At 41.3% G+C, this 26085-nt stretch overlaps 1 protein-coding gene across 1 annotated transcript in view; it reads left to right on the top strand.

Moving 5' to 3' along the window:
• shroom3 (shroom family member 3) overlaps positions 1-26085 on the top strand; it is a 68934-nt gene extending 42849 nt beyond the window's left edge. The window contains exons 5-27 of the mRNA XM_062434822.1: positions 3188-3406; positions 3824-4140; positions 4224-4467; positions 5009-5064; positions 5397-5691; positions 5758-5868; positions 6539-6787; positions 6892-7324; positions 7472-7605; positions 7776-7925; positions 8067-8542; positions 9274-9495; positions 9651-9867; positions 10410-10719; positions 14049-14125; positions 16710-16801; positions 17391-18129; positions 18344-18518; positions 19491-19636; positions 22066-22165; positions 22448-22613; positions 22711-22832; positions 25118-26085. Of these exons, the coding sequence (XP_062290806.1) occupies positions 3188-3406; positions 3824-4140; positions 4224-4467; positions 5009-5064; positions 5397-5691; positions 5758-5868; positions 6539-6787; positions 6892-7324; positions 7472-7605; positions 7776-7925; positions 8067-8542; positions 9274-9495; positions 9651-9867; positions 10410-10719; positions 14049-14125; positions 16710-16801; positions 17391-18129; positions 18344-18518; positions 19491-19636; positions 22066-22165; positions 22448-22613; positions 22711-22832; positions 25118-25516 (5449 nt within the window). The 3' untranslated portion in view covers positions 25517-26085. The remainder of the gene's footprint in view (positions 1-3187; positions 3407-3823; positions 4141-4223; positions 4468-5008; positions 5065-5396; positions 5692-5757; positions 5869-6538; positions 6788-6891; positions 7325-7471; positions 7606-7775; positions 7926-8066; positions 8543-9273; positions 9496-9650; positions 9868-10409; positions 10720-14048; positions 14126-16709; positions 16802-17390; positions 18130-18343; positions 18519-19490; positions 19637-22065; positions 22166-22447; positions 22614-22710; positions 22833-25117) is intronic.

The raw sequence follows: 26085 nt of genomic DNA, 5'->3' as shown, positions 1-26085 counted from the left end.
GTGATAAGCAGGATCATTTATAACCTGACTTCTTCCTTGTAGAATCAGTGGACAGTCGTTTGAGATATGACGACAATAACCGTGAGGTAATGAATGTAATAACTCAAGATAAGAAACACAGTGATATCTTTTATTATACTACTCTTTACATTTTAATATACCATTAGAGCTGGAATGTTGTTTTAGTGTTGAAGCTGCGCTACGTTCCAGATCAGGATCATACCTTGTTGAATTGTCTGAAAAGATGTTTTGAAGCCTGGATTTTGTGTTTTAGCGCTCTGAGAGTCAGACACTCAGAGGGTCAAAGTTCATGTTTTCAGACAGACAGATAACGTCTCACATCTTACAACAGCAGTCTTCTCTTTTGACAGTACAGTTTCCATTTTGTCTGTTAATGTGTTTTTAATGTCCACCCACCAGACAACCTCAAATAACAATCCTGCACTTTATGAGGGACTAAACTCTAGAGAAAAGATGACAAGCAGAGTCATTTATAGACTGTCAGCTGTCTTAGACGGATGCAGTTTATGATAACCATAAGGATAACACTGAAACAGCACAGATTTCATGTACTCATACTGGGGAGTGAACTATTTTACATGTAAATCATATTAATGTTAAATTGTTTTATATACATATTTTTATACTTGCATGGTTATTTTTTGTTCACATCTGAAGTCAGAGCTGCAGATAGTCTAATATTGAGTATATTCTACCCCCAACTCCTCTCTACAAACACAAAACCAATACAGCTTTTACACAACATGTTCAGATCTCACGGGACCATTTACCTCATTCTGATGCAAGTCTGAATAGATTTTTTGTCAAATGATTCTTCCATTTAGAAAACACTAAGATTTGAATATGGCTACGTTTGGGTAGAGGATTGCTTGATTTACAGGCGTATCAACCAATCGTAGTCAAAGTTCTAATAATTTCTTTATTTTTGCCACAACCAATTTGAAACGTTACTATAACACTTCTATATAATCCAGTGTTTGTGTTTCTATCAGGGATTTGTTGAGGTGACGGAGGGACGGATCAATAAGAGCAACTGTTAGCTGCTATCTGTCTGCTATATGATTTGATCTTTGACTGTCTGCATCGTGTGTGTTTTGCTTCTCAAATGTCAAAATCTGGTTGTCAAATAATCAGTTTGTTGACACCGTGAGTGACCTCAGACTAAGTTTTTACATGGGTGTAAATTGACTTGTACACCAATTTGTATTATTATTTTGATTTGAAATATAATGATTATTGGTTATTGAACATAGCTAACCTTCATGGCCCCACCCAAGGTTACACCTGTCACCCTGCGCTGAACTCTTGAGATGAAGACTTTCGTGTGTGCACTCTGCACATCCTTGTACTTCTGTCTTAGTAAGAACCGATTACTGTAGAGATACCTTAAGTTATGGAAAGTGGGGATATTTTGAGAGACATTTTTGTAATTTTGTGTGTTGAAGATGAGGTTTAGGTTAAGAGTGACATTAGGATTAGACCAGGCATGTCCAAACTATTCAATAAAGAGCATGTGGCTGCAGGTTTTTGTTCCCACCAATCAATCAAGAGAGCACATGATTTGACCAATCAACTGCCTGAAGACTGAGATCAGTTGATTAAATGAGTCAAGCCTGGTGTGATCCTGCTTGGTTGGAACAAAAACTTGCAGTCACATGAAACTTTATGGAATAGTTTGGACACCTCTGGATTAGGTGCTAGGGAACATATGTCGATTAGGGTCAGAAGTGTAGAATACAAATGTGTGTGTCGTGCTTGTGTGTGTTCGTGGACAGCTTTCTACATATTGTCCATGCATGAAGAAGGTTGCAGACATTATTAGTTTACATATCACTCAATAATAACACGTGTTCCATAGTATCTGCAGTGATACATTGAGCAGTTTACATCATCAGAGGAAGTTTTATCATTCATTCTTCTAGTGAAAGGCAGATGAAAGCCTCTGCATGTGTGTGTGTGGATGGGGCATTGACGTTGGTGACCACAGAGATGGACATTCCGGATTCCCCTCACCCTCACCTTCGGGTCTCCCAAGGAAACCACCCTCACTCCCCCAGACACACACGTGCTCCCTCTGTACAGTCGTGTCATGTTAATAAAGAGGCGACGTGAATAAAAGATTCTCACTAAACATTTCTGCCGCTCTGCTTGAATAGATCTGGAACCGAGAAACAGAGGAGAGAGACAGAAAGTCAGAGACAGACAGTACAGCTGACGCAGAGACAGAGCGACTGAAACAAAAGTTAGCGAGAAAGTTACTGACACAGAAAAAGGAGAAAGACAGACAGAGACTGTCCTCTTTTCAGGAGCGGTAATCGCATTATGTTCAGTTGAAAGATTTGGTGGGTCAAACTATGACGTAGACACGAGCGTGCACACTCACATTTGCATTCCAGCCAGTTTATCTAGAGTGAGGTCACAGCAGATTGAGCTGCAGATCACCAACTTTACAACCGACAGTCAGAACATATAAAGCCTCTTTCAGACATACCCCTACATTTTCTGGCAATTTTACAATGTTAGCCTTGTGTCTAAATAAGCACTTATTAAGTCACTATTAAGTCAAAGTCATTACGGCAATCTCATGAGGTTGGACCTGTTACATATTGTCCGTCTTTCCATAACAATCCTGTCAACACAACAGAACAGAATGATAGAAAGCAATGTTACATATTCCATGACTGAAAAGGGTTTGGTGTCATCAGGAAGCCAGTAAGGCTCAATGAATTTAAAACAGCTGTAAATTATGCAATGATAAATGAGTCTTGTGGTAATTGTCTGTCTCTGCTGTTGACTGTCTGTAACCTTTTACGCTGCTGTCATGGTCAGATCTTACTGGAGATCTCTGACGTTAATATGATTTATCTGGTTACAGTAAGGATACATTATTTTTTTTTAAATTAATTAATCATCATTTTATGTTTTTAATCTCCATTACAGTCCCTTTAGCCTCAGCTGTACAGTATATTGTGTTTAGTGCTAACACGCTAAACTAAAATTTGCTTAATGCCAGCATGCTAGCATTGTTATTGTGAGCATGTTAGCATGCTAACGTTAGTTGTAGCCTAATTTGAAAAGGGTCTGTGTGAGAACAGCCAAATTTAAAGCTTTTATTATGTGTCCATGACAAAGATTTACATTTTATTCTGCCTCTCCTCTGTCTTAGCGCCTCGACCACTGACCTCTCGGGCGGGTTCGAATCTGGCGGCAGCTACCTGAGGAAGAGTCCGGACCAGTACAGCTCAAGGGGCAGTATGGAGAGCCTGGATCCTCCTCAGTCCTCCCAGCATCACCACGGAGTCCAGCATCACCACTCACTGGGGCACCACGCCCATAGCGGTCCACATCCTGCCTACTCCTCCTGCCACCAGCTGTCCTCTGCCAGGTTCATACAAACAAACGCACCTCATTCTTTGATGTCTGAAAGTTTTCGAAGTATAGATTAGCCCAGCGCTAAGACTGGAAGCAGGGTAGGGGGAATCTTCTAGCACTAACTTCATCGGAGGAGAAAGACACCTTCCAACAACTTCAGAACAGGCAGTGACTGCACACAACCACTCAAAGCTTCCGTCCTCATAGTGGTGAAAATCCAGGGAATTTTAACTTCCCTTGTAGGATGCCCTGGATCCTCCTATATGTTACCTCTTTGAAAGTACAGTTCATGACAGTTTGCCTCAACATTTGATAATCAGTCATCCGTTTTTGAAGAGAATTACTCATCGAGATCTCTTTTTAACTCATTTGGAGAATAAAAAATAAATGTGAAGACTTAACTCAAATTACTTCTCTTGTCGTGTTCTAGATCCTCCAACAGTATCGACCACCTCCACAGCAAACGAGACTCTGCCTACTCCTCCTTCTCCACCAGCTCCAGTATCCCAGAGTACCTTGCCTCCGCTCCCTCCTCCAGCCCCGAGCGCTGCTATTCGCTGGAGACCGTCCCTCAGAGAGTAGGAGGAAGTGGGGAGATGCAGCAGGCCGACATACGTTACATCCGGACGATTTACGACACTCAGCAGGGACTTTCTCAAGAGCACGAGTTGAGCTCCACTTCCGCTGCGTTGCTACGCAACAATGACTCCAGAAGTGCAAGGGGAGGGCAAAGCCGAGATGCGCAAGGTAAAAAATCTTGTTTCAGGAATCTGGTCATATCATTTTGAAATGGTGAAATCATGGTTTTTTGTTTCCACTATTGATTCCAGGTTCAGGGGGTGGAGTCTGTTACCGTGGCAGCAGCAGCAGTAGCAGTAGCAGCAGCGGCGGTGGCGTACCAGCTTCAAACAGACACAGTGTGGGTCCAATATGGGGCCCGGCAACCAGCCGCAGCTCTTATGAGAGCCTGAAGGGTGCCCCGGCTCCACCGAGGCGCAGCGACAGCTATGCAGCCATCAGGAACCACGAGAGACCAAACTCCTGGTCTAGTCTGGAGCATGCCCGGTCACTACGGTATGTTTATCAAGTCAAAGTGAATAGTGCAATCCATGGTGCCATAATGATAATGGTGATTATGATATGATACAGGCAAAAACAAACACAAGTTATTTTCTTCTCGTGTTTATCAAAGGTGTGACGACAGGTATTGTTCTTAGTCTTATCTTAATTCGATGGTCAAATGCTAGCAAATATTACTAGATACTTGTTGTATGTAATAGATTAATTTTAAAAAAACCCTGATGTAAAATAAATGGCACAACAGGGTTTCCATACAATACCCTACGATACGATACAATGCACTACTATATATTAGCCCACCGTATAATTCAATACACTACAACAATTCAGTACAACACAGTAAGATATAATGTAACATGATACGTTTTGATTTGATATAATACTGTTAATATGGCATTGGACAGTACAGCACAGTGCAATATATTGTGACACAAAATAGTAAGGTACAATATGATGATGTGAAATACCATATCCTTATCAATGTGACTTAATCTGATTTAATTGCATTTTATCTAATCCAATGTGTTTTACTCAGGTCTTTGCAGAAAGGTTCCTGGCATCACTCCAGTGGCCCTTTGGCCTCAGGCTCAGGTACATTTACATCTATCTTAATGGTTTTACTCATTTTAAGAACAGAACAAGATCCACATATACCATAATTAATTCTGCTTTACCTATAATGTATGTAGAAAGTGATTCCAAATGGCTCAAAGTATCAATCAGTAGAGGAAAGACAAAACGAATACAAAGAAATTAGCTTAGATAAATGTAACATATAGATAACAATAGCTACCACCTTTTCTTTTTCAGATTTTTCTTTTGCCATAGATGAGACTAACAGAATCTAGTCTGAACATGGTAACTGCGCTTGTGCTGTCATCATCCTCTGCATTACTCTTACTAACATATTTCTATGGTTCCAGCAAAAGGCTCATACAGCAACGAGGGGCAGCTTCACACAGTGATAGAGAAGAGTCCGGAGAGCAGCCCCACAATAAAGCCCCGACAGGGCGGAGGATTTCCCCAGCCTCCTTCGCCACCCGGTTCCTCCTCCGGCCTAGCAGGCCCCACTCCCCAGTCCGGTCGCCTCATTCTGCCCACAGGTGTGTACCCTGTCCCCCAACCTGAGCCCCACTATGCACAGATGCCCAGCTCCAGCCCCGTGCCATCTTCCTCTGGAGTCTACCCTGCTCTGGCCAAGGAGAGCAGCCGACAACACGGGCTGCATAGCGTCGGAGGATGGGATGAAGAAGCCACAGAGGGGTTTAGGGATGGAAGGATGTCAACCACAGAAAATGGATACCAAAATAACACTTCTTCTTCATCATACCACCACTCATCGTCTTCAACACCAGCCTCTGCACAGCTCAGGACTCAAGCACCTGAGACAGACAGGTGATGGTTTGATTATCACAGTTCCATCTATTATACCCATATTTCAACTTCAGTTTAAGTGTCACCATCTGATGTTTCAGCTATAGTTTGTTGAGTTAGATGAGAGAAAAGCAGTGTATATCCGCTTAAATTTTTGTTGGTTACTACATTTTCCAATAGTGAACTTATATCACAATGAAAAACTTGAGCTTTATTTAGCTATGATGACATTGGATAACATGCATAGCAGCTACCTCTGGGGTATCGTACAGCGTTTAAGAAGAATTGGATGTAGATTGAAACCACAGAGATGGAGTTGCACCATGCTCCTGCCCAATGAAAATACAGAGCACCAACATTCCCGGGTGGCAGATACAGCAGTAGTAGCTCTCTGCCTGAAAGCACCTGTAGACAATTTGTAAGGTAGATTAAATGGAATTTGGATGGACTTCCATAAAATACACTTAGGAAAATCTTAAATGACCAATTCATAGGAATAAGGACCCTAAAGCTTTAGTTTTGGCACCAACCAGAACACTAACTCCAACTGCATAAAACAAGCAAGGACCTACTTCTTATACGAGGAAAATCCAATGATTTAATTAAAATAACACAGCAACAAATATATAATTATGTACAAATTATAAAATTTTAATTTCATTACATTAACGAATAACTTTGAACTCTACAGAACCCACCTGAAACCTGCTGTAGGATCAGAGGGCCAGGCAGGCGCCCAAAGGCCTCAAAGCCACCAAGGGCCTTACAGTCAGAGGCCCCATGTCCATTCTAATCAGGGACCCCACAGCCAAATGTCCCATGAACAGAACCAAGATTTACACAGTCACCAAATCCAGTCGACCTCTGGCCACAGGCGTACATCCTCACAAGAGTGGAGGGACCCCTACACACTAGACCAGTCCAGGAGAGACAAAAACAGGTATGGTGTGAATTTTACATATTGGCATAATTTCTGATGGTGGTAAAGACGTCCTCTGCTTCTCCATCGTATCCTTCTCCTCTCATATTCTCTCTACCCTTCAGATCAATGGATCAGCCCATCATTCATAGAGAGTCAGGGGCATCTTCCAGGGTCGCCCAGGGACAGGTCCCATCTACCCATTTACCTGTTCACCCCCAGGCTCAGGTTCAGATGACCCCTGCCTCCCAGCCCCGTCACCACAGCGACTCAGCAGTTCTGCAGCACCACCAATGGGAGCACAGAGAACAGGACAGAGACAGAGAACACCCACTGACCCGTCTGGAGAACGCCCTCGCCGAGGTCCAACGATGTGCCAGCCCTGAAAGTGTCGCCTCTGCTAGTAGCCATGGTAACAGTAATGTCAGCGAAGGCAACCAGGGACCTGCCCGCTGCCTCTCGGTACTGGAGAAGGTCAGTCGGTTTGAGCGTCGTGAACGTGGAAAGCCGCACAGTCACAACACCAGCCATGGACACAACAAGACCGCTCATCATCGGGTAATTGAAACACACATTTGTATTTAACTTAACAGACAAGATACCTCCTAAGTCTGAAAATATTGCCCCTTGTTGCACAGCCAACAAGGGGCCAACAAGGCTGCTTTAATACTATATGTATTTTTAATACCGGTAATTTAGAATCAGATGACTGAGAAAGGCCGCAATGCCCCCTGTGGAGCAGAGGACCTCAGAAACATGCTGGAGAGAAGTACCAACGGGCCCAAAGCCCACAGAACTCTGAGCTACAGAGGAGGCAGCAACGACTACATGAAATACAGGTGAATGAATGGTTTCGCACTGCACCATATATAATCTATATTAACCCAATAAAGGTCTTTATCCCAGTAACTGCACTTAAGTTACTGGGATAAGTTCTCATCAAAGCATCTCACATTTACTGCACTTTACTTCCTGACAAACAGCAGTTACATTTCTGTATTGTGTTCAGGACCCCAGCGGATCCCAGCTCAGCCCTCCAGAGGAGCCGCAGCACTTACCAGCTGGATGAATCCAGGGAAGGAGACAGGAGCAAGGACTTCCCCTGGAGACAGGATATCCAGGAGATGCTGGGCTCCATGCAGGACACCTCCTTAAACAGGTCAGGGTCCTTCAACAAGTCAGTCTTTTAACAGGTCATGGTCTTTCACTGGGTTAGAATCCTTCAGCAAGTCAGAGTCCTTAACAAGTCAGAGTCTATCAACAAGTCAGCCATTCTAACACTTCTCACGTCTCTAATCAGATCTTACAGGGACTCCTTGAAAGACGCTCAATCTAAGGTCCTGCGGTCCACTTCCTTCAGACGAAAAGATCTCAACTCCTCAACCAGCCCTCCTCCTTCTGCAGCTCCTCCTCCTGTCTCCTCTTCCGGCAGCCATCAACCTCCGCCCGTCCCCGCCAAGTACCACTCCTTGGAGAAGAAAGGTCCAAAAACAAAGCCGAAACCACAGGGCGTTGTTATCCCACCACCGTCTCCAACACTAGCCACTTCCCCTCATACCCCAAAAGAGCGGCATGTAGTTGGCCCGGAGATTCGAGGTTCGAGCCCCCCGGACCTTCCCAGCATCCCACCAGTTGGACCTCCTGCTGTATTGCGGATTTGTGGCCGCAAGCGCCTTACTGCGGACCAGAAGAAACGGTCATACTCAGAGCCAGAGAACATGAATGAGGTCGGAGTTTCGGATGCTGAGACTACTGCCCTCTTCAGGCGTGGTGGAGGTAAATAAAAAAGTCTACAAAAAGTAGATAGGCCCTAAGCCCCTCTCCCCCTCTCCCCCACCGCACTGATGGACTGACGCAAAAGTCACAATGATACAGTGATAACATTTACTGGGGGCATATTGCACTTATTGAGTATCCACATTCACACACACACACACACACAATGCAGTCAAGTTTATCTTCACATGTTAAAAGTAATAAATATATAATACTACTGACACCATTAAAACAGTGGGAAATGGCCATCCAACCTAAAAGACAGCTCATTGATAATATGGAATACATTTTTAATGCTAATAGGCACAGGCACATCCATTTATTGCATTGTTAGCCTCTTAGCTAGAACCTCGCATGCACCTGCTATAGTGTTTGTTTTATTATTTCACATCATGCCATTATGACATGTTTAGCCTTTGATATAGTAGCTGTATTGCATGAAAGCAGTTCTGTTTGTTTGTCCAAAAAGAACTTTAGTTAGCTTCAGCTAGCTTGCTGTTGATGTCAAGTAGAATTGGCCTTTAAGAATAAAATCCCTCTGAATTTAGCAAAGTAAGTCACTAGTAAGCTAGCTTTGTTGTGCTTTTGGGAATACCAGATATGTTTTTTTGGTGCAAAATGTTTCTGTTGTCCCAGTTATTGTCATTAAGTATCTAATATGGCACAGTAGAAACAAGGTGTCCATTTGCAGCTAACTATGTGCTATGACCCTGATCTCCCCTCTCTGTTAGAGACCAGTGTGGCAGACCGCCGGAAGATGTTTGAACTCGTGGCAAACCGTTTCGCGACTTCGCAGAACGCCGCATCAAAACCCGATTTACGACAGCTTCAACACGACGCTCTGGCGGAATACGTGGAGAGGAAGAGAGGTGTGAAGAGAGACGAGGGAGGACAGAGGAGTGGTCCGAGGCCTCGCAGTGCTTATATACAGCCTGAAAACAACTACTATGCAGGTTGGTGGAGGGAGGGAGTAATATATAAATAGTGAGAAGAAAACCAAAGAATGCTTCAGGGTTTTAGGTTTGCTGGGTGGACTGAAATTGAAAAAGACTTCTTCTCTTCCTGCCTCTTCCTCTCCTTACCCATCCCTTTATCTCCTTCCCTCTAGGCTCCTACTCTCACTCAGACTCCCTCAGCCTCTCCTCCACATCCACCTCCAGTCTTAACCCGCTCCAGGACTGTGGCCCAGATCGGAGCTTCTCCCCTGAGGAGAGGCGTCAGTGCTCCACCCTTCCTCCTGGAGGTGACCTACGGAGCCTCCAGTCCAACCTATTCTACCCAGGCAGGGTGACTTCTCCGAGACCTCCAGCGAACCCACAGCCCGGGTAACCTAAACTAGACAACATTTATGACTCACTTAATTGATTTTGGTGGTTTTTGAATACCTTCTTATTTGCAAATATCAGTAAACTCACTGGTTCAATTCACATGAATGAAGTTCTCCATTCACATTACAATGCTAATATCAGTCACAACGAGGCCTTAGTGCCAGATACTTTCCTCTGGAATTGGAAGAGACCAGACCAGAGTTAAAATGAGAATGAATACTTGACTTATTGTTATTTTTAACACAAATCCAATAGGATGTTTCTCTGTGTCTTCTGGTGTGGAAATAGGTAACTGTTTGTGTACACATTAGCCACAGAAACTTAATAAGGAGATGACATGTATGGGTTGTAAGTCACTCAGCTTGTTGTGGATTTCTTCTTCCTGCAGTTACCATAATAAAAGTCAGTTCATGCAACATTATAGCTTTATTTGAATAAGGTTGAATCACATCTCTGTAAAAGCAACTGGGAACATATAACTATTATTATATTATTATTATTACAATTTCATAACTCCTCTTCCTGCTCTGTTCTCCCAGTGCTCATCCTGGCTCACCATCTGAGCTCCAGGCTCACCTCTCCAGCACCCAGCACCTCCAGGATATCACCCCTGAAGAAGAGCTCGGCAGACAGGGTCGGTCTTTGAGCAGAGAGTCAGGCGTGGGCCACGAGCAGGCAACAGGAGTATCCAAGCAGCACAGCAACGGGGCTCTGCAGAGGGTCGGGTCAGTTCGGGGCTCGGGGAAGTCGGCTTCTGCTGAGGATCTTTTGGAGAGATCAGAGGAGAAACCTCCAACTCTTTATCACTACCGCTCCCGCTCCTCCCCCTCAGTGGAGAGGCTGATCCAGGTAACACTGCACACCCACAGGAGACCACAGTTTAGCTGTCAAGGAATTAGAAGTGATACCATTATTTAGGAATAAAAAAGAATATTACCATAAATATAATACAATTGTGCTTGATTAGGGCCTGACCAAAACTCGATTTTTGGGGCCAATGCCGGTACCGATATCAAGGACATACCGTTTTTGCAATGATCCCTTAAATGTAGTTCAAATCAAACACTTGTGACAAACATATGTGGTGAAGGCATGATATTTTACAGTTTGACAATAAACTTTATTGTAAAAAATGACATCAGTGCACAGAAACAGTAAACTACACTGGGAATTTAATAATTATAAATAACTAAAACTAACTAAATAACAACCAAAATAACCCATATAACAAAAACAAATGTACATATATATTTAAATTGAATTAAGAAAAAAGATATGAATTATATATACATTAAATGCTGCCTGTATAACTAACAAATATATAATAACTAAATATATTGGCACATATCGGACAACATATATACGCTGATACCAATATATCTGTGATCGGCCAATAATATCGGCTGACCGACATATCGGTCGGTCTCTATACTTGATAGACAAATGTTTGCAGTAACTTTGGCTGTCTATGATGACTTCTCTCAATGTACTTGCAAAGATGTGTGAAAAAAGGTTATCCCTTACCTCCCTGCCAATTCATTTTAATAAGTTGCTCGATTGTCCCTGTGTCCCTAGAAGAAGTACGACACTAATAATAAATTAGAGGGACATTCCATCAGTAACATAGAATCAACAGTAACAGTGACTGTAGATTATAATCCTTGCCAACCAGGAAGATGAATGCACATCAGGGATTTTTGTGCCATTAATCAGGCCTGTCAGGTATTTCTTCAGTGCCAAGATATTCAGTGGAGGCAAGAATTTCATGCAATGTCTTTTCATGTGTTGTTTTTCCCAATTAAAGTCCCAGTAGCTAGTGAAAGGAATATCGTAAAGAAACAGGAAACTGTTGAATCCAATGATAATTTTTTTGCATAGTTTGAGTTGGAGTAGAAAACAAATGTGTGACTCAGGAATGATAATAAGCATGATTAGTTGTCACCAGATTGTCAATCCAGTGAGTCAGAGAACATTTGAATAAAGTTGAACCTTCCTTGGACGGTCATGGTCCTGTCTGCGTTATCGGGACCATTTAGGGACATTTAGCCCCAAGTCACACAGGAAATATCCCGAATCCTCAAAGTTTCCTGTGAGGTGCCAGAGAGCCGGAGACGGTGGCTGGGCGCTGTCTGATGCGGCTGATAGCAAAGATAACACACACACACACACTCACGTATGCATATGACACACAAACGCACACACATACACGAACACACACATACACACATACAAGTTCTTAAAAGAATGCAGTAAAGGATACGTTTGTCTTTTATCTCCCTCATAGATCAGAGCAGCCTGTGTCACATAAACATCATTACAGTTGAGTCAGACAGACAGACACTCTGTCCTCTTTTACTTCAACAATAGATTTCACTGCAGGGTGGTGACAGTCCTGCATTTACACTGATGAGTTTTTAATTGAGTGGTGTAAACATCTACATAATGGACCATAGTGGAATTTTTTTGCACATTTTTGCTTAATAACTCTTCGGTTCTCCATTTTTTGATTGCTAATTTTTAGGGAAAATAAGTTTGCACGGTTTTGAAACATGGTGCAGAGAAATTATCAAGTTTTGGGAGGAGAGATGGAAAATGACATGCAAGAGAGATCCTCAGACAGACACGAACAAGTTTTCAAAGCCATTTCATTGTCGATTGATATCATGTGATTCGAGGCCTGTGATGGAGGAACGGAGGCGTTACAGCTCAGTGTGAAGTCGTGCTTCCTTTAAATATAAGTTTAATACTAAGTTTGATCAGCAGCTCCCACACAGACGTGTTAATGTTCGTGGTGGAGCTCAAACTCAGGTCACCGGAGACTGCAACAGACTACAGGCTTGTTTGCGTTGTGTATTTTCAGTGTGCGATAAGATCTGCGGTCAGACATGTGACGGTTGATATCTCAGTCTGGATTTTTTTTATTTTCAATAGGTGAGAGATGAAGAAATAAGGATACTGAGTATTTATTGATAGTTGAGTTAAGTTGGTTTTCATTTCAAATGTCCAAAATCCCAAATGTACTTCTTTACAAAGGGCTTTAAAATCTGTATAATATACAAAACAATACCAACTATCTTTAGATAGCTTAGATTCAGATAAGGATAAGCTTACTGTACACACTCTGAATCATTTCACTGCAGTTTTGCTTTTATAAGGTTTATAAACATCCAAACATAATACGTGCGTTACGTCTTCCTGTAGCTGCTACTGCAAAGATGATATGTAATCTGTCTGAAATCTGTAATTTGTCAGGAAGTAGGAAAATGGAGACAGTGTTGGTTAATTGGTACACTTTTATTTAATTCATTGCATTTTATTGCAGGCTAACACTGAGTCTTTTAGTGAGTGCACAGCAGGACAGTCTCAAATAGCATTCAAATCAATGCAGCAGATTATTGTGTTTTTTATACCATTCATTCTTCTTTCTTCTCAAACCTTATAGTGCCTACATTACCCACAATGAAGCACATTTCACATTATTTCAAGTAACTGTCTTAGGACATTATTAAGAAATGATTGCACCATTAAATAAAATGTTACCATGATACTTATAGTAATGTACCTTTTAAAGGGACAATTCACCTATTTTAAACACAAAGTTCAGTTTAGTTGACATGAGAAGTACAATTAAGCCCATGAAAAATTTTTGTAATGTCTTGTTTATCACTGATGGAGCTTTTAAAAAGTTTGAAAATAACCCTGATGATGTCACAATGATGTAATCGGGGTTACCAATCAATCAAACTTTATTTATATAGCACCTTTTATACAGGCTAGTGTAGTTCAAAGTGCTTCACAGTCAGTTGACAACATAAAGAAAATTAATTTTAAGACAAAAATTGAGACCAGTGCACACGAGATGAAATGAAATAATGATGATAATGATAAAAATGTTTCGAAAATTTAAATAAAATAAATAATGAAATAAATTTTAAAAAATTAAATAAATAAGTAAAATAAGAGCGAATAAGAGAAAAGATTTAACGAAAGAGTAAAAAAACAAAAGAAACATAAAATTGATAAGATAAAACTTAGAAAAATAGAGTGATATATAATAAAATAGCATATAATAAAGTAGACATAAACATCAAGATTTTAAAACATAAAAAAAAAATACAATGAAGTGTTAAGAATTGAGAGCATAAAGTTTAAAGATGCTTTACCTGTGTGTGTTTCAGGACTTCCCCTCAGGTGACGTCAGGATGTTTGGTGTCTTCATCTCTGAACCTGGACGCCACTCTGTAGCTGGGGACAGGTACGTCTCACCTCCACTCAATATCCCATAATCCCATACCAGGTTTAACCACATGGGTCTTTATCTGTCTCATTTTATATGGCTCATTAATCTCATGTATCATCATGTTTCTCAAACGTTATTAGCATGAATGTCCAAAGCCACCCATGAAAAACCAATACGAGGACAAAAACCTAAATAAGGATATCAAATGATTCACTAACATTGGTTCAGGGGGAGAGTTCAGCTGCATATCATTTTTTCTCACAGATGTTTTCTGGCTGAAGGTTCCTTTAGTGTCGTTCTGTTTACAAAATGAAACACGACTCATTTTAAACCAGTTTGAGCAAAACGTCAGACTTTAGGACTGAAGGATGATGGGAATTCAGATCAGCACTGCGCCAACATTTTAGCTCTCTTCCATAATAGGCTGTTAAAAGTCGGCCAGTCTGTGTGTGTGTGTGTGTGTGTGTGTGTGTGTGTGTGTGTGTGTGTGTGTGTGTGTGTGCATGCATGTGTGTGCGCTCCAGGCCTTTTCTTCTTATTAAAACCAACTCCGGCCTTATGAGACCGTGTGCCCTGCTGCTGGCACCGCAGAGAGACAGACAATTAGAGCGAGAGAGAGAGAAGGAAGATGGGAAGCTGAAAGAGAAGGTGAAACAGAAGAGAAAAGAAGAGGAAGGATAAAGTTTTGGGGAGATTGTAGCTAGTGGGGAGGGGTTGGAAGGAAGGAAAAGGTGGGAACAGGTAAAAAGATGAGATGTGTGAGGGAAGGCGTGGAAGAGTGAAATGAGAAAGGGAAGAGAGTGCAGAGTGGAAGGATAGAAGGCACTGAAGTAGAGGACAAGAGACAGATGAGATAAAAGGAAGTCTCCTTTAAAGGGAAGAGGTAAAGAGAGAGAAGGGAGGAGGTAAAAAGATGGACAGTAGAGAGGAGGGAGAGATGCGATGTAAATATGGCCGTGAAGGAGTAATGAGGGAGGAGATGAAATAAAGGGAGAAGATGGAGAACTGTCTGTCATATACAGACAGTTGAAAGAAAGAGAAAAAAGGGAAAATAGATAATGAGAAGAGGCGAGGAAGGTGAGATGAGGTGAAAGGAGAGAAAGGGTGAAGGATGGAGTTGACAGAAAGGAGTAGAATGAAGGAAACAAGCGAGAGAAATCATCCTGTTTTTCTCTCTTCTTCCAGTCATTTCACAATTTAAAACCTCAGTGTTTAGTTTCACAGCTTCATTTTAGTTTTTACAGATTTACTTCTTTATTTTTGTTTTTCTAAAGGTCTTAAATTAAATTCCAGGCATCTTTTAAAGCAGGAGTTTCTGAAAGCTCCTGGAGAGGAAGAAGGGAGGGAGTATCCCTTGGTATGAAAGGAGGAGAAAGAGGGAAGAGGAGATCTGGCAGTTAAAGATGAGGTTTAAGCGAGGTGAGGTTCAGATAGAAGGAGGGAAGGGGTTAAGAGGAGTGAAAGAGTTCAGAAGAGGTTAAAGGGAGGAGGAAAGAAAAAAGAAGATTACAAGAGAAGAGGAGTGAAGGAGAGGAGGGAGGAACTGAGGAATTTAAGTAAGCAGAAAAAAAACTCCCTGGCACTGATACAGAAAAATAAACAAAATACCAACTTTAGTCCACAGGGACTTATTAAGTTAAAGCTCTTAAATATGTTTGCTCTCAAAATGTGAAGGTCAGAGGTCACTGCAGGAATTCTGTATGTGTGTGTTTGTCTGGATATGTCTGGTGTCTGAATATAACCGGGGAGCATGAACGCACCGCTGTTTGTTACCGAACCTTTAAATATCAGCCCATAAGATCAGAAATGTAGATGATTAATTGATGATTGTTGGGGGAAAACTGGAGAGTAGAAATAAGTAAATGCCAACTGTAATATGCATATCAAGAGGACTAAACTGTACACAAATTACATGTACATTATATTTCCCCAGAGGGTCTAGCCAAAATATGAACAAACATACAGAGGATTGAGTTATGAGTTTGTCTTGAGGATGGCTCTGGAAATATAAAGGTTCCGTCCTCTGGGAAGTAGGAATCGGATCAGGACATTTCCTGAACATATTAGATTATGAGATATCTTGCTGTGAGATTAAGTGTTGTACAGATCCACACAGCTGTTCCACCAGTGCAATAAAAATCATTGTTATGTGGCCATTGCCAAATAACATTACATGCCTATCAAGCCAGTTGGACCAGCCACTGTAGTTTGGCCTGAGCAGATACAATGTAGCTATAAGGCCAGGTCAACACACCAAGTATCTGCTCTTTGCTTGCATGATGATAGGATTCAAGTGTACTTTAAATGTGCACAAGGCCAGAGAAAGATGTTTTCTGATATAAGTGGTAACCTTCACTGAGTGGACCAAAACACTCAGATGAGTTGGCTCAAGGCTTGAAAATGATGTTGCCTGTCATAAGACCCAGTATATTTATGAAGATACAGCCTGATACCTACTGCAAGGATAAATGATGGGTCAAAACATCATTTACCATGAAGACTGGACTTCTATAGGAATGTTCACCCAACTGTCTGTACATTTTACTGTGTACTGATAACTGTGCAAGCATCTGTTAACATATTCTTCTCTGTCTCTCAGACCTACAGACATCCAGGTATCAGGGGGCCTTGTCTCGCCTCAATCATTGATGAACAGTCCGAACACCGCCCAAACTGAAGGACCTTCTCAAAGTGAGCAAAATAAAACAAAATGTTCACTACACCAGATTGTTGTTAAACTTGTGACCTCCTCTCAACTTCAACCAAAGAATAAACCCCCCATTCCTGGTTTTTCATTCTATTAATCATCAATCAATCAAAGATTAACTAGATGAAAGCCAAGTTGCCAATGTATTTGCTTACAGGAATTTGCTGCTAAGAGAAAAACCTAAACAAGCTAAAAGCTGCTAGCAGTGTGGACCATTGAGATTAAAAGTAGTTTTCTGCCTTTTGTGAATGTTAAGTGTGTAGATCAACCTTACCTACCTTAGTTAGCATTAATATTGTGACATGTCATGTTCAAAGTATCAGTTTCTGTGTTCTTCATCAATCAGTCCTCCCTTTCTCTCTTATCTCAGCATCTAGTGCACTCGTGTGTATTAGGCAATTGACAAAAGTTCTGGAATGATCTGTGATTGATCTCTGGTCACATGGCCTAGTTTGAGATTTTGGACCTGTTGATTCGTTCTTTGTTCTTGAATCATGGGTCCATGGTTTTCTCCATGCACTGTGACTCCTCTTTGAATTCTCTCTCTGATCCTTCCTTGTGTTCTGATCCTAGACCCAGCTTCCTCCCACACTCCTGTCACTCGTAGAGAGCGTCAGAGGAACAGTGAGCGGCAGCGAGCCAACAGCACCTCCACTCTGGCAGCGTCTGTTGGCCTGCCCTGCCCTTTCTCCCCACCTGGGACCCCAGGCGGAAGTGGAACTGAGTGGCATGCTAGCGAGAGGCTAAGCCAGGCCAACCTAGACGCCATCACCTTCCCAGGCCTCCCACAAACCAGCAACGATGGTGATAGTGATAGAAACAGTGAAACCATGGTGACGGGCAAAGAGACAAGACAATGTCTGAGTGACTCCAGCATATTAGAAGATACTACAAAGGACATGCATAGAAGGAGAGCCCTCAGTTTTGAGAATGAAGAATCGCACCCTTCAGAAAACATCAAACAAGTTTCATCAGTGACACCAACACCCATGACCCATTTCCAGCTTGCAACCGCACCAAACAGGAAGAACAATGAGAGCAACGTGTCATCTCCATCCTCCAGTGTGTCCGTCCACTCGCGCCTGACCTCACTACGAATCTCAGAGTCCAGCCTCTTCAGCTCCATGGACCACCAGCAACCAGTTGAAACCTCCAGAGGACTATTACAGGAGTATGATGAGGTCTTTCTCCAAAATCCTCCCCCTCCATCCCCTCCTCCGCCAATCAAAGAGACAAACATCACGGAGGACTTCCCTCCTCCTCCTTCTCCTATTGAGTTGGACCAGAGTGCCCAAGAGCAGACCATGGAAAGGTTTGTTTTCCAATATTTTTATATACCCACTTTAATTCAAACATTATTGTTATGGACCTTTGTTATTTCTCTACGGCCTCTTCTTTTTTGTCTGTTCTGTCTCAAGTTGTAGTTCACAGTTCTTAAACAGTTCCATCATTCCCACCTTGAAATTATCTCTCCATACCCCTCCAATGTCCCTTTCCTCCTCTGTTTTTTCCCTATATGTGTCCAGCCTCCATTCTTCACTGAAGCCACAGCCTTTCACCATCACATCCATCTCCACATCCAGTTTTTCTGGCTCGGACACCCAGGAGTCCAGGGACACCCTGGGTCTTGGTTACCAGCCCCTGCCTAAGAGGGAAAAGACATCTGAGGAGCTGCGAGTGGAGGCACTGGCACGGCAGCTGGTGAGTACTTTGGAGTTTGCATTTACTCTAAATAAATTTCACTGTACCTAGTTCAAACTTTACCTGTGTCTACATAGTTTTGACTTTTGACTTTGGTCAGTGTAACTTATTCAGATTTTGCCATTATACTTAGTTTTGACTCTATCTTTGTCATATCTACTTCTGATGCTTCCTTTGCTATCGTCTCCACTGTACTTCTAAAGCTACAATACATTTGTCATCATACGTAGTTCAGACTCTATATTTGTTGTTGTACCTACTACTTTTGTCATCATATCTACATCTGGGGTTACTTTTCTCATTGTGCCTACTTCTGAAGTCGCCTTTGTCATAGTATGTACTCCTTACCCTACCTTCGTCATCGTACGTAGTTCCAGTTCTACCTAGGTGGTTGTACCTGCAAAGTACTGACTCTACCGTTGTCATATCTACTTCTGACTCTAACTTTGTCGTCTTATCTACCTCTGACTGCTTTTGCTGGACAAAAGTTCTGACTGTATCTTTGTCATTGTACCTACTTCTGAAGCCAACTTTGTCTGTATCTACTTCTGACCCTACCTTTGTCATTGTGCGTAGTTAGACACTACCTAGGTTGTTGTACCTATGAAGTTCTGATTCTACCTTCGTCGTATGCACTTCTGATGCTTTCTTTGTCATCTTATCTTCCTCTGATTTGACTTTGGTTTGAACCTAGTTCTGCCTCTATCATTGTTGTATGTACTTCTGATATTTCCCTTGTCTTATCTACGTCTGACTCTGCTTTTTTGGAACCTTTTTCTGTCTATCTTTGCTAACGACTATTTCTAGTACCTAGACTAGTACCTCTGTAATCTTACCTACTATAGGTCTAACTGTGATACTGTCATCATAATTTTCCTTAGTTTACCTTAGCCAGTATACCTTGTTCCAACTATGCCTTTGTGGTCATACATTGTTGTGATTCCTCCTTTTTTTTTTTTTTATTGCATCCAGGTATCGCAGGACAGCTCTCTGGCACCCCTTCTGGACACATGGGGGGGTAAATCTACCATAGAGCTTGTGGAGGAGATCTTTCCAAACAGTAGATTGGGTGGTAAATTGCCATGGCAACGCAGGGGCAGCAGTCGATTGGAAGACAGGTAAATCTGACATTTTACGTTTTGCCTTTGAATATTCTAAAACAATTTCAGAAATATTTTAAATGCACTAGCTAACGGAATTAGCAGTATTGATATTGTAGTTTGGGGTTGTAAAGAAAGGTAATCCTATACAATTAAATACTGAAGAGCAATAGACTTCCTGAGGGTTTCGTAGGTCCATTTACTCACTTGGTGTACTTTCTTCTGGTGGATAAGTGGCCAAATGTAGATAGTGTTCTATTATGTCATCATATTTCCAGCAGCTACAGTGAAAACTGACAGTGGAAAATATTCCAATTCCAATTTAAAATATCAACAGTATATGTCAGATTTTTTTATCAGTCTCTTAGAATCAAAGTGTGAGGGTTTCAATACTGAGACCCTGTTTTGAATTTAATTAAAATAAAGTTCAGAATGACATGACCCAGAAGTGATATTCCTTCTGAACTTAAAAGATACACAGACTTTTAAATAAAATGTTCTATGTGTTCCTTTTTTAATCACCCTCACTGCTATCTACTCTCTTCACTGAGATAGGTAGAACAACAGGAAAAAGGAAGGGAAACTTGGGTTAGTGTGTTTCAAACACTGGACTGCACCAAAATTCAGAGCCATGATGTAGTTAAACACTGATGGATCAGAGTAACATTTGGTTTGAAGTGCTTTATGTAATGTAAGAATAAAGGCATTCATGTTGAGTGTGTTTATTTAGCCACAAAACCAAAACTGCAGAAAGTAAGTTTTATGCAACTGAAGGATAAGAGGACTGTCGGGGGGGGGGGGGGAAGGATTTCCTGTAAACCAACATTTGTCATCCTTGTTGTGTTTGCTGACAGCTTCCTCCTGTTATCAGCTGCTGACATAGAGAATAAACATCACGTAGTATTAAAACCTCTGCTGTCTCTGAATGTGGTGGCCTTTAAAGTCAGTGACATTATAAGCGTGTTTTGGTTTGTTGGTGTACATGATGTTCAAGGAAGGAATGTGTCCTCCTTCGAAGAAGAAGACGAGGAAAAACAACTGTCCGCTAATGATTTCAAACTGTCATTTATCAGTCATGCATGGTGAATCAAAAATCACAGGAGGGTTGTGATTTCGATTTGACCTTTGACCTTGCTGAAATTTGTTCTGAAGCTATGCCCTTTGTAATGTTATGTTAATTTAGTCCATAGGCTAAAAGCAGACATAAAGGTGATAAAGCTAGATATAATTAGCTTTGTGTCTTTGATGCCAACTCCTAGCAGCATGTTCTTTATGTTCAACCTTGGATGCAGCTAGCTAGTTGTGTATGATGATGTCATCTCCATTTCTATTCTCACCTACAAAGCTCTGATTGTTTGATAAGATCGTCAATGAGCACCACACCTTTTTCAACTGCTGAAGGTCTGAAACCAAGCTAGAGCAATGATGTAACATGAAACTGAAAATATGATTTCTATTGTCAATCATGACAGGAGAGACCAGACAAACCTGATCAATGTTTCTCAATAGCAAAGTGTGGAAAGAAACAGTGAGTGTTTCATTGAACTCCACTAGACAGATGGGTCATGTTAGAATTGTGAATTCATTTACCATGAAAACTAAACTAAACAAAAAAAGCAAAAAAGATTTTTGCTGTCTGAAAACTTGAAGTCTTAGTTCAGGGGTCAGATTTGGCTCATTCCCTGTTGCCTTGGCAGATAAATGTTTAGTCTGGATCCTCATATGAGAGCAGCCTGAACAGCTGAACAATACAGACACCTAGTGGCCATATTTTGTATAACTGATTGGACTTCAATATATTGAATGATAACTTTCACAAAATAATGTGAAATATATTTCAAAACCTATACATATAACATATATATATATATATATATATATATATATATATATATATATATGTAGGTATGTATGCATGTATATGTGTATATATGTATATATATATACTCTATTGAAAGAGTTATTGTCATACAAATATGAACCTAGCCTTTAAAGAAAAACATTTTTACATACAAAGCTTATTTTCTCATGAAGGTTTGAATGTTTTAGAGGCTTTACTTGACACTCTGGAGAATTAAATAGCATGGCCAAGATATTTGCATAAAAACATCAACATGACAGTGACACAGGATAAAACAGCTGTAAATTAGTCAGCTTCAGATAGCTGTAAGTTAGCACAGTGTTTATTTCATTATTTTTTTGCTTCCTCTACTTTGCTTTTTTATGTTTACTATACAGTATTGTCTTTACGTTGCTTGCTCTCTCTTATTTCCTTTCAGTCTGCTCACTATACTTATCTTTTCTCAAATGTCTCCACTTGGACATCAATACCAGCTGTGTAACATTCAAATGAATAAAACACAAAAATGACTTTTTTTTTTAGGGGAAAATGGTAGCTAAAAAAACCTGGAAATTTAGGTTTTTAAATAGTGTTGTTCCCTCTTTAGGATCCAAGATGGCATCCATGATCCTGCTCAGAACACGTTGACGAATCAAGGAACGGAGACCGATCTGGACGAGGACGAGAAAGACCTTGACAGCAGGAAGGTAGAAAACAGATTCTTCAAGTCTAACAATTGTAACACTGTGTTCAATATAGACATAAAAAGATCCTTTATTCTTCCCCTCCTTTTTATCAAAATGGAACAAAGATGGAGAGAAACAAATGAACACACCTGGAAAACACATGGTTTACAATTGTGTACATCACATAATCATTCAGTAACATTGATTGGATTGTCCTGATGAAAGTAAACTAAACTATTTATTTCTGTCTCTCTAACCAGTGTAACCACAGAATATTCTTGCATTTCTCTTCCTGTCCACCAGGTTGAGCTGTGTGATGCTCTGAGTCGCAGTTTGGCAGCTCTACGACAGGAGAAGGAGGCTCTCTGTGAGGAGCAGAGGAGACACCAAGCGCTGGGGGCGAACATCGAGTCACTAGTGCAGGAACGCTGTAAGGCCAACGAGAGGGACAAGTACAGCATGTTCATCGGTACGATATCTGTCTGTTACAGAAATGAGCAATTTCCCCCGTGAGGTTGGCCTAGAGTGTGTCAGAGACTGAGATGTCGACCCTTTTGTGTTTGCAGGAGATTTGGAGAAGATCGTGAACCTGCTGCTGTCTCTGTGCACCCGGCTGTCGAGGATCGACAGGTCTCTGCTCGCTCTGGAGAGAGAAGAGCTGTCACAAGAGGACATAGCAGAGGAGAGGGTGAGACAGGACTTAATCTATCTTTCTGTCTGTTTACCTGTCTGTCTGTTTACTTTTATGTTTGGGTTACTGTAAATATTCATCATCAAAGTGTCACCATAGGCAGAGGTCAGGAGTTTAGCCTTGTGTATTAGTCCCATGTGATCACTCTTTAGTACTTAAGGGTTGTTTGGTTTTAACACCCTTTCTCCCTCTTGTGGTGGAGAATTACTCATGTTTTCAGTGAAATTATAAACAAAAGAAGAGTATTATTATTTTTTATTTTATTAGTACTGTATTATACCATCATCTCAACAGTACTGCTGCCAGACTTTGATAAATGAATGAATGTTGCAACTTTACAGTGAACTCACAGATTCAATATTAACTCTCACATTTACATTTACAGTCACACCATACGCTATTAAATGCAAAATATAATTATTTACAACAGATGACATAATACAAATCACTGTTTTTAGTATTAATTAGGGGAGAACGGGGTTGGTAGTCACACTTTTTACTTTCCTTTGAATTCCTCATAAACCATAAACTGAATAAATTCCCTTTTAATTTGTAATGAAAGCCTAAAGTGTCAGGTAGTAATAGAGTGGTCTTACTCTCCTTCAGCTGATTCTGTTCAGAAGATATGGGCCGTCAAATATGTCTTGTGCACTTGTGACAACCATCCCACGATGGGGATGGTTAAGTGCCTTTTTGGCCCTTATATAACAATATTGTTAATTTTCACCTCTCTGATTGCTCTGAGCTTCACATCTGGAGGAGTCTGACCCTTGTTTGTCTTCCTGACAAAGTTCCTGCTCATTTTGTTAACTTAAAAGAAAGAAAGAACTAGATATATGACACCATATATGTATAAACCAACATGTGATAACCAACCCCAAAGAGAATGTGACAAGCATCCCCAACTGGGATTTTTTGCTACCAGCAAAGCTAACAACCACATGTTTTGGCATAGCTAAAAAAAAAAAACCTACCTAACTATCGCTCTCTCTTCATACTTTTTAATGGTAATGATGTTTTATTATAAACTCATCATGTTAAAGCCCAGAAGAGAAACACTGGAGAGTTGGATATTTACATTTTCACATGAAAAACACTAAACGTCCTCTCACCTCAATGTCAAGCAGTTTACTCCAGAAATTATCTCTGAAGTAACATCTCACCTAAATTCTGAAACGTTCAGTACCAAAACTTTTTAACAGCGCCCTCTAGGGCCCGAGATCTGATGAATGTGACAACCAACCCGTGTGACAACCAACCCCGTTCTCCCCTGCTTGAAAACACAGTTTTAAAATGATTTTCATCCTGTCTCACCTGGGTTGCAACACCACACTTTAGCTACTAGAGGGACCTAAAGTAACATGTGTGAAGGTACAATTTTATGACTTTAAATAACCCTGAATGATGGACTTTGACAGGTTTGTTTGCTTCTCAGTCTTATTTATTGTCAGACAAATATATATACAGATCTGAATACATAAATCTGTACAACTAGTGGGGCAAATCGCATAACATTTTGAAATACTAAGTCACTGCATTGTAGGCAATCTTCTTAGCAACCTATAAGGTGAAGATAAAATGACATAATGCAGGTTTTAAGTAACAATAAACATGGTTTACTCCAACCAATTAATTTACAGTCATACAAATCATGTAAAAGCACAAAAATGTACAAACAAATGTCACAAGACCCACTAAATGCAGTACTCTGCAGCTTTGTGCTCAGTGCTGCCTCAAGTGGCCAGAAGATATATTACAGCAGAACACATATACATATATATATATATATATATATACACAGCAGGTGCGATTGGTCTAATAAGCAGCAACACAGAGCTATCAGGGCGCTTTGCTCTCACACGCGCTGCATTGATAGTCACACAAACACACACACACGCGCAGTCACTCTCTACAGCACGCTCTTGCTTGCTCGATCCAGATTCCGGGAGATTGTGTCTCATTTGCGGGTGTCAAGGAGCCACTATCAATATGCGGGAGACTCCCGGAACTTCCGGGAGAGTTGGGATGTCTGTGTTAGCGTGTGCATAGTAACTATGGTGGCATGTAACATGCTATTATTAAGTTAAAGTGACATTTAACTGTCAGTGTCCCTTGTAGGATATGTGTAGGACCAGATATCTGGACCAAAGTGACAGACTGACACCCTAAAACTACACTAAATTTCTGCTTTTAGTTTCCATTGGGATGTTGAAGTAAACCATTTACGTACGTTAAGTATTTTCCAGGTAATGAGCAAAAACGTGTTGTCTTCTCCTCCTCAGGACTCCCTCCATCACAAACGCTCTCAGCTCCTCCGTCAGACTGAAGACGCCCGGGAGCTGAAGGAGAACTTGGACCGGCGGCAGCGTGTGGTCCACAACATCCTCTTCGGCTACCTCACAGAACCACAGCTCCAGGACTTCCGCCGCTTCATCAGCACCAAACCCTCCCTGATGATTCACCAACGGAACCTCGATGACCTCATACGGCAGGGGGAGGAGCAGCTGACGCAGTTGTCTGAGAGCCTGCCGCCAGAGGTGGTGGCGGCGGCCCACGATTGGTCTACGCTCTCCTCATCGAGTCCTGCCACCTGCTCTTCTCCGTTTCCACCGCTGCTTCCCCCCTCTCTGATTCCAGCCCCCGCGCACTCAGTCAGGTCCACCACTGTGACATCATTGTGATGTCACGGACAGGCCGCTGCTACAGGTGGCAGTACAGGATGAGAAATGAAGAAGAGCCGATAGGCTCCCTAAAAACTCACTCGGATTTGGAGTGATGCTCAAAACTGAAGGAGCTTAACATGAAGGATGAATGGGCCTGAAGCAGGCAGCGTTCACACTGAAAATACTATGCAGACTTCACACATGAAGAAGAAAAAAGCCTTTATTGTGCCTCATTCTATTCACACCTGACTGTACGTCTCACCTGAGGGATAATCACAGCCTCAGCTCACCTCAACATTAACAAACAGCACTGTGTGGACTCAAAGTGACTGCTGCCAATGTTTCTAATCATCCTCTGCTCTGAAAAGTGATTATAAATGTCCTCCAGGGGTTTTCAGGTTGGACGTTCCCAAGAAAGTTCGCTGTCAAATAGTTAAAAAGGACAATTCCAGGATTACACATCATTTCCTGCATTTTTACAATGTTTTCCAGCTCTTATCATGTTAAGAACTACTTGATATTTTCAGTTTCCTCTTAGTAAAGATAAGATCTGTAAAGTTTGAAATGTAAGTCTCAACTTCAGTTTC

Source organism: Scomber scombrus, chromosome 15 (assembly GCF_963691925.1).
Source record: "Scomber scombrus chromosome 15, fScoSco1.1, whole genome shotgun sequence".
Taxonomy (NCBI): domain Eukaryota; kingdom Metazoa; phylum Chordata; class Actinopteri; order Scombriformes; family Scombridae; genus Scomber; species Scomber scombrus.
This window is presented reverse-complemented; position numbering and strand designations above follow the sequence as displayed.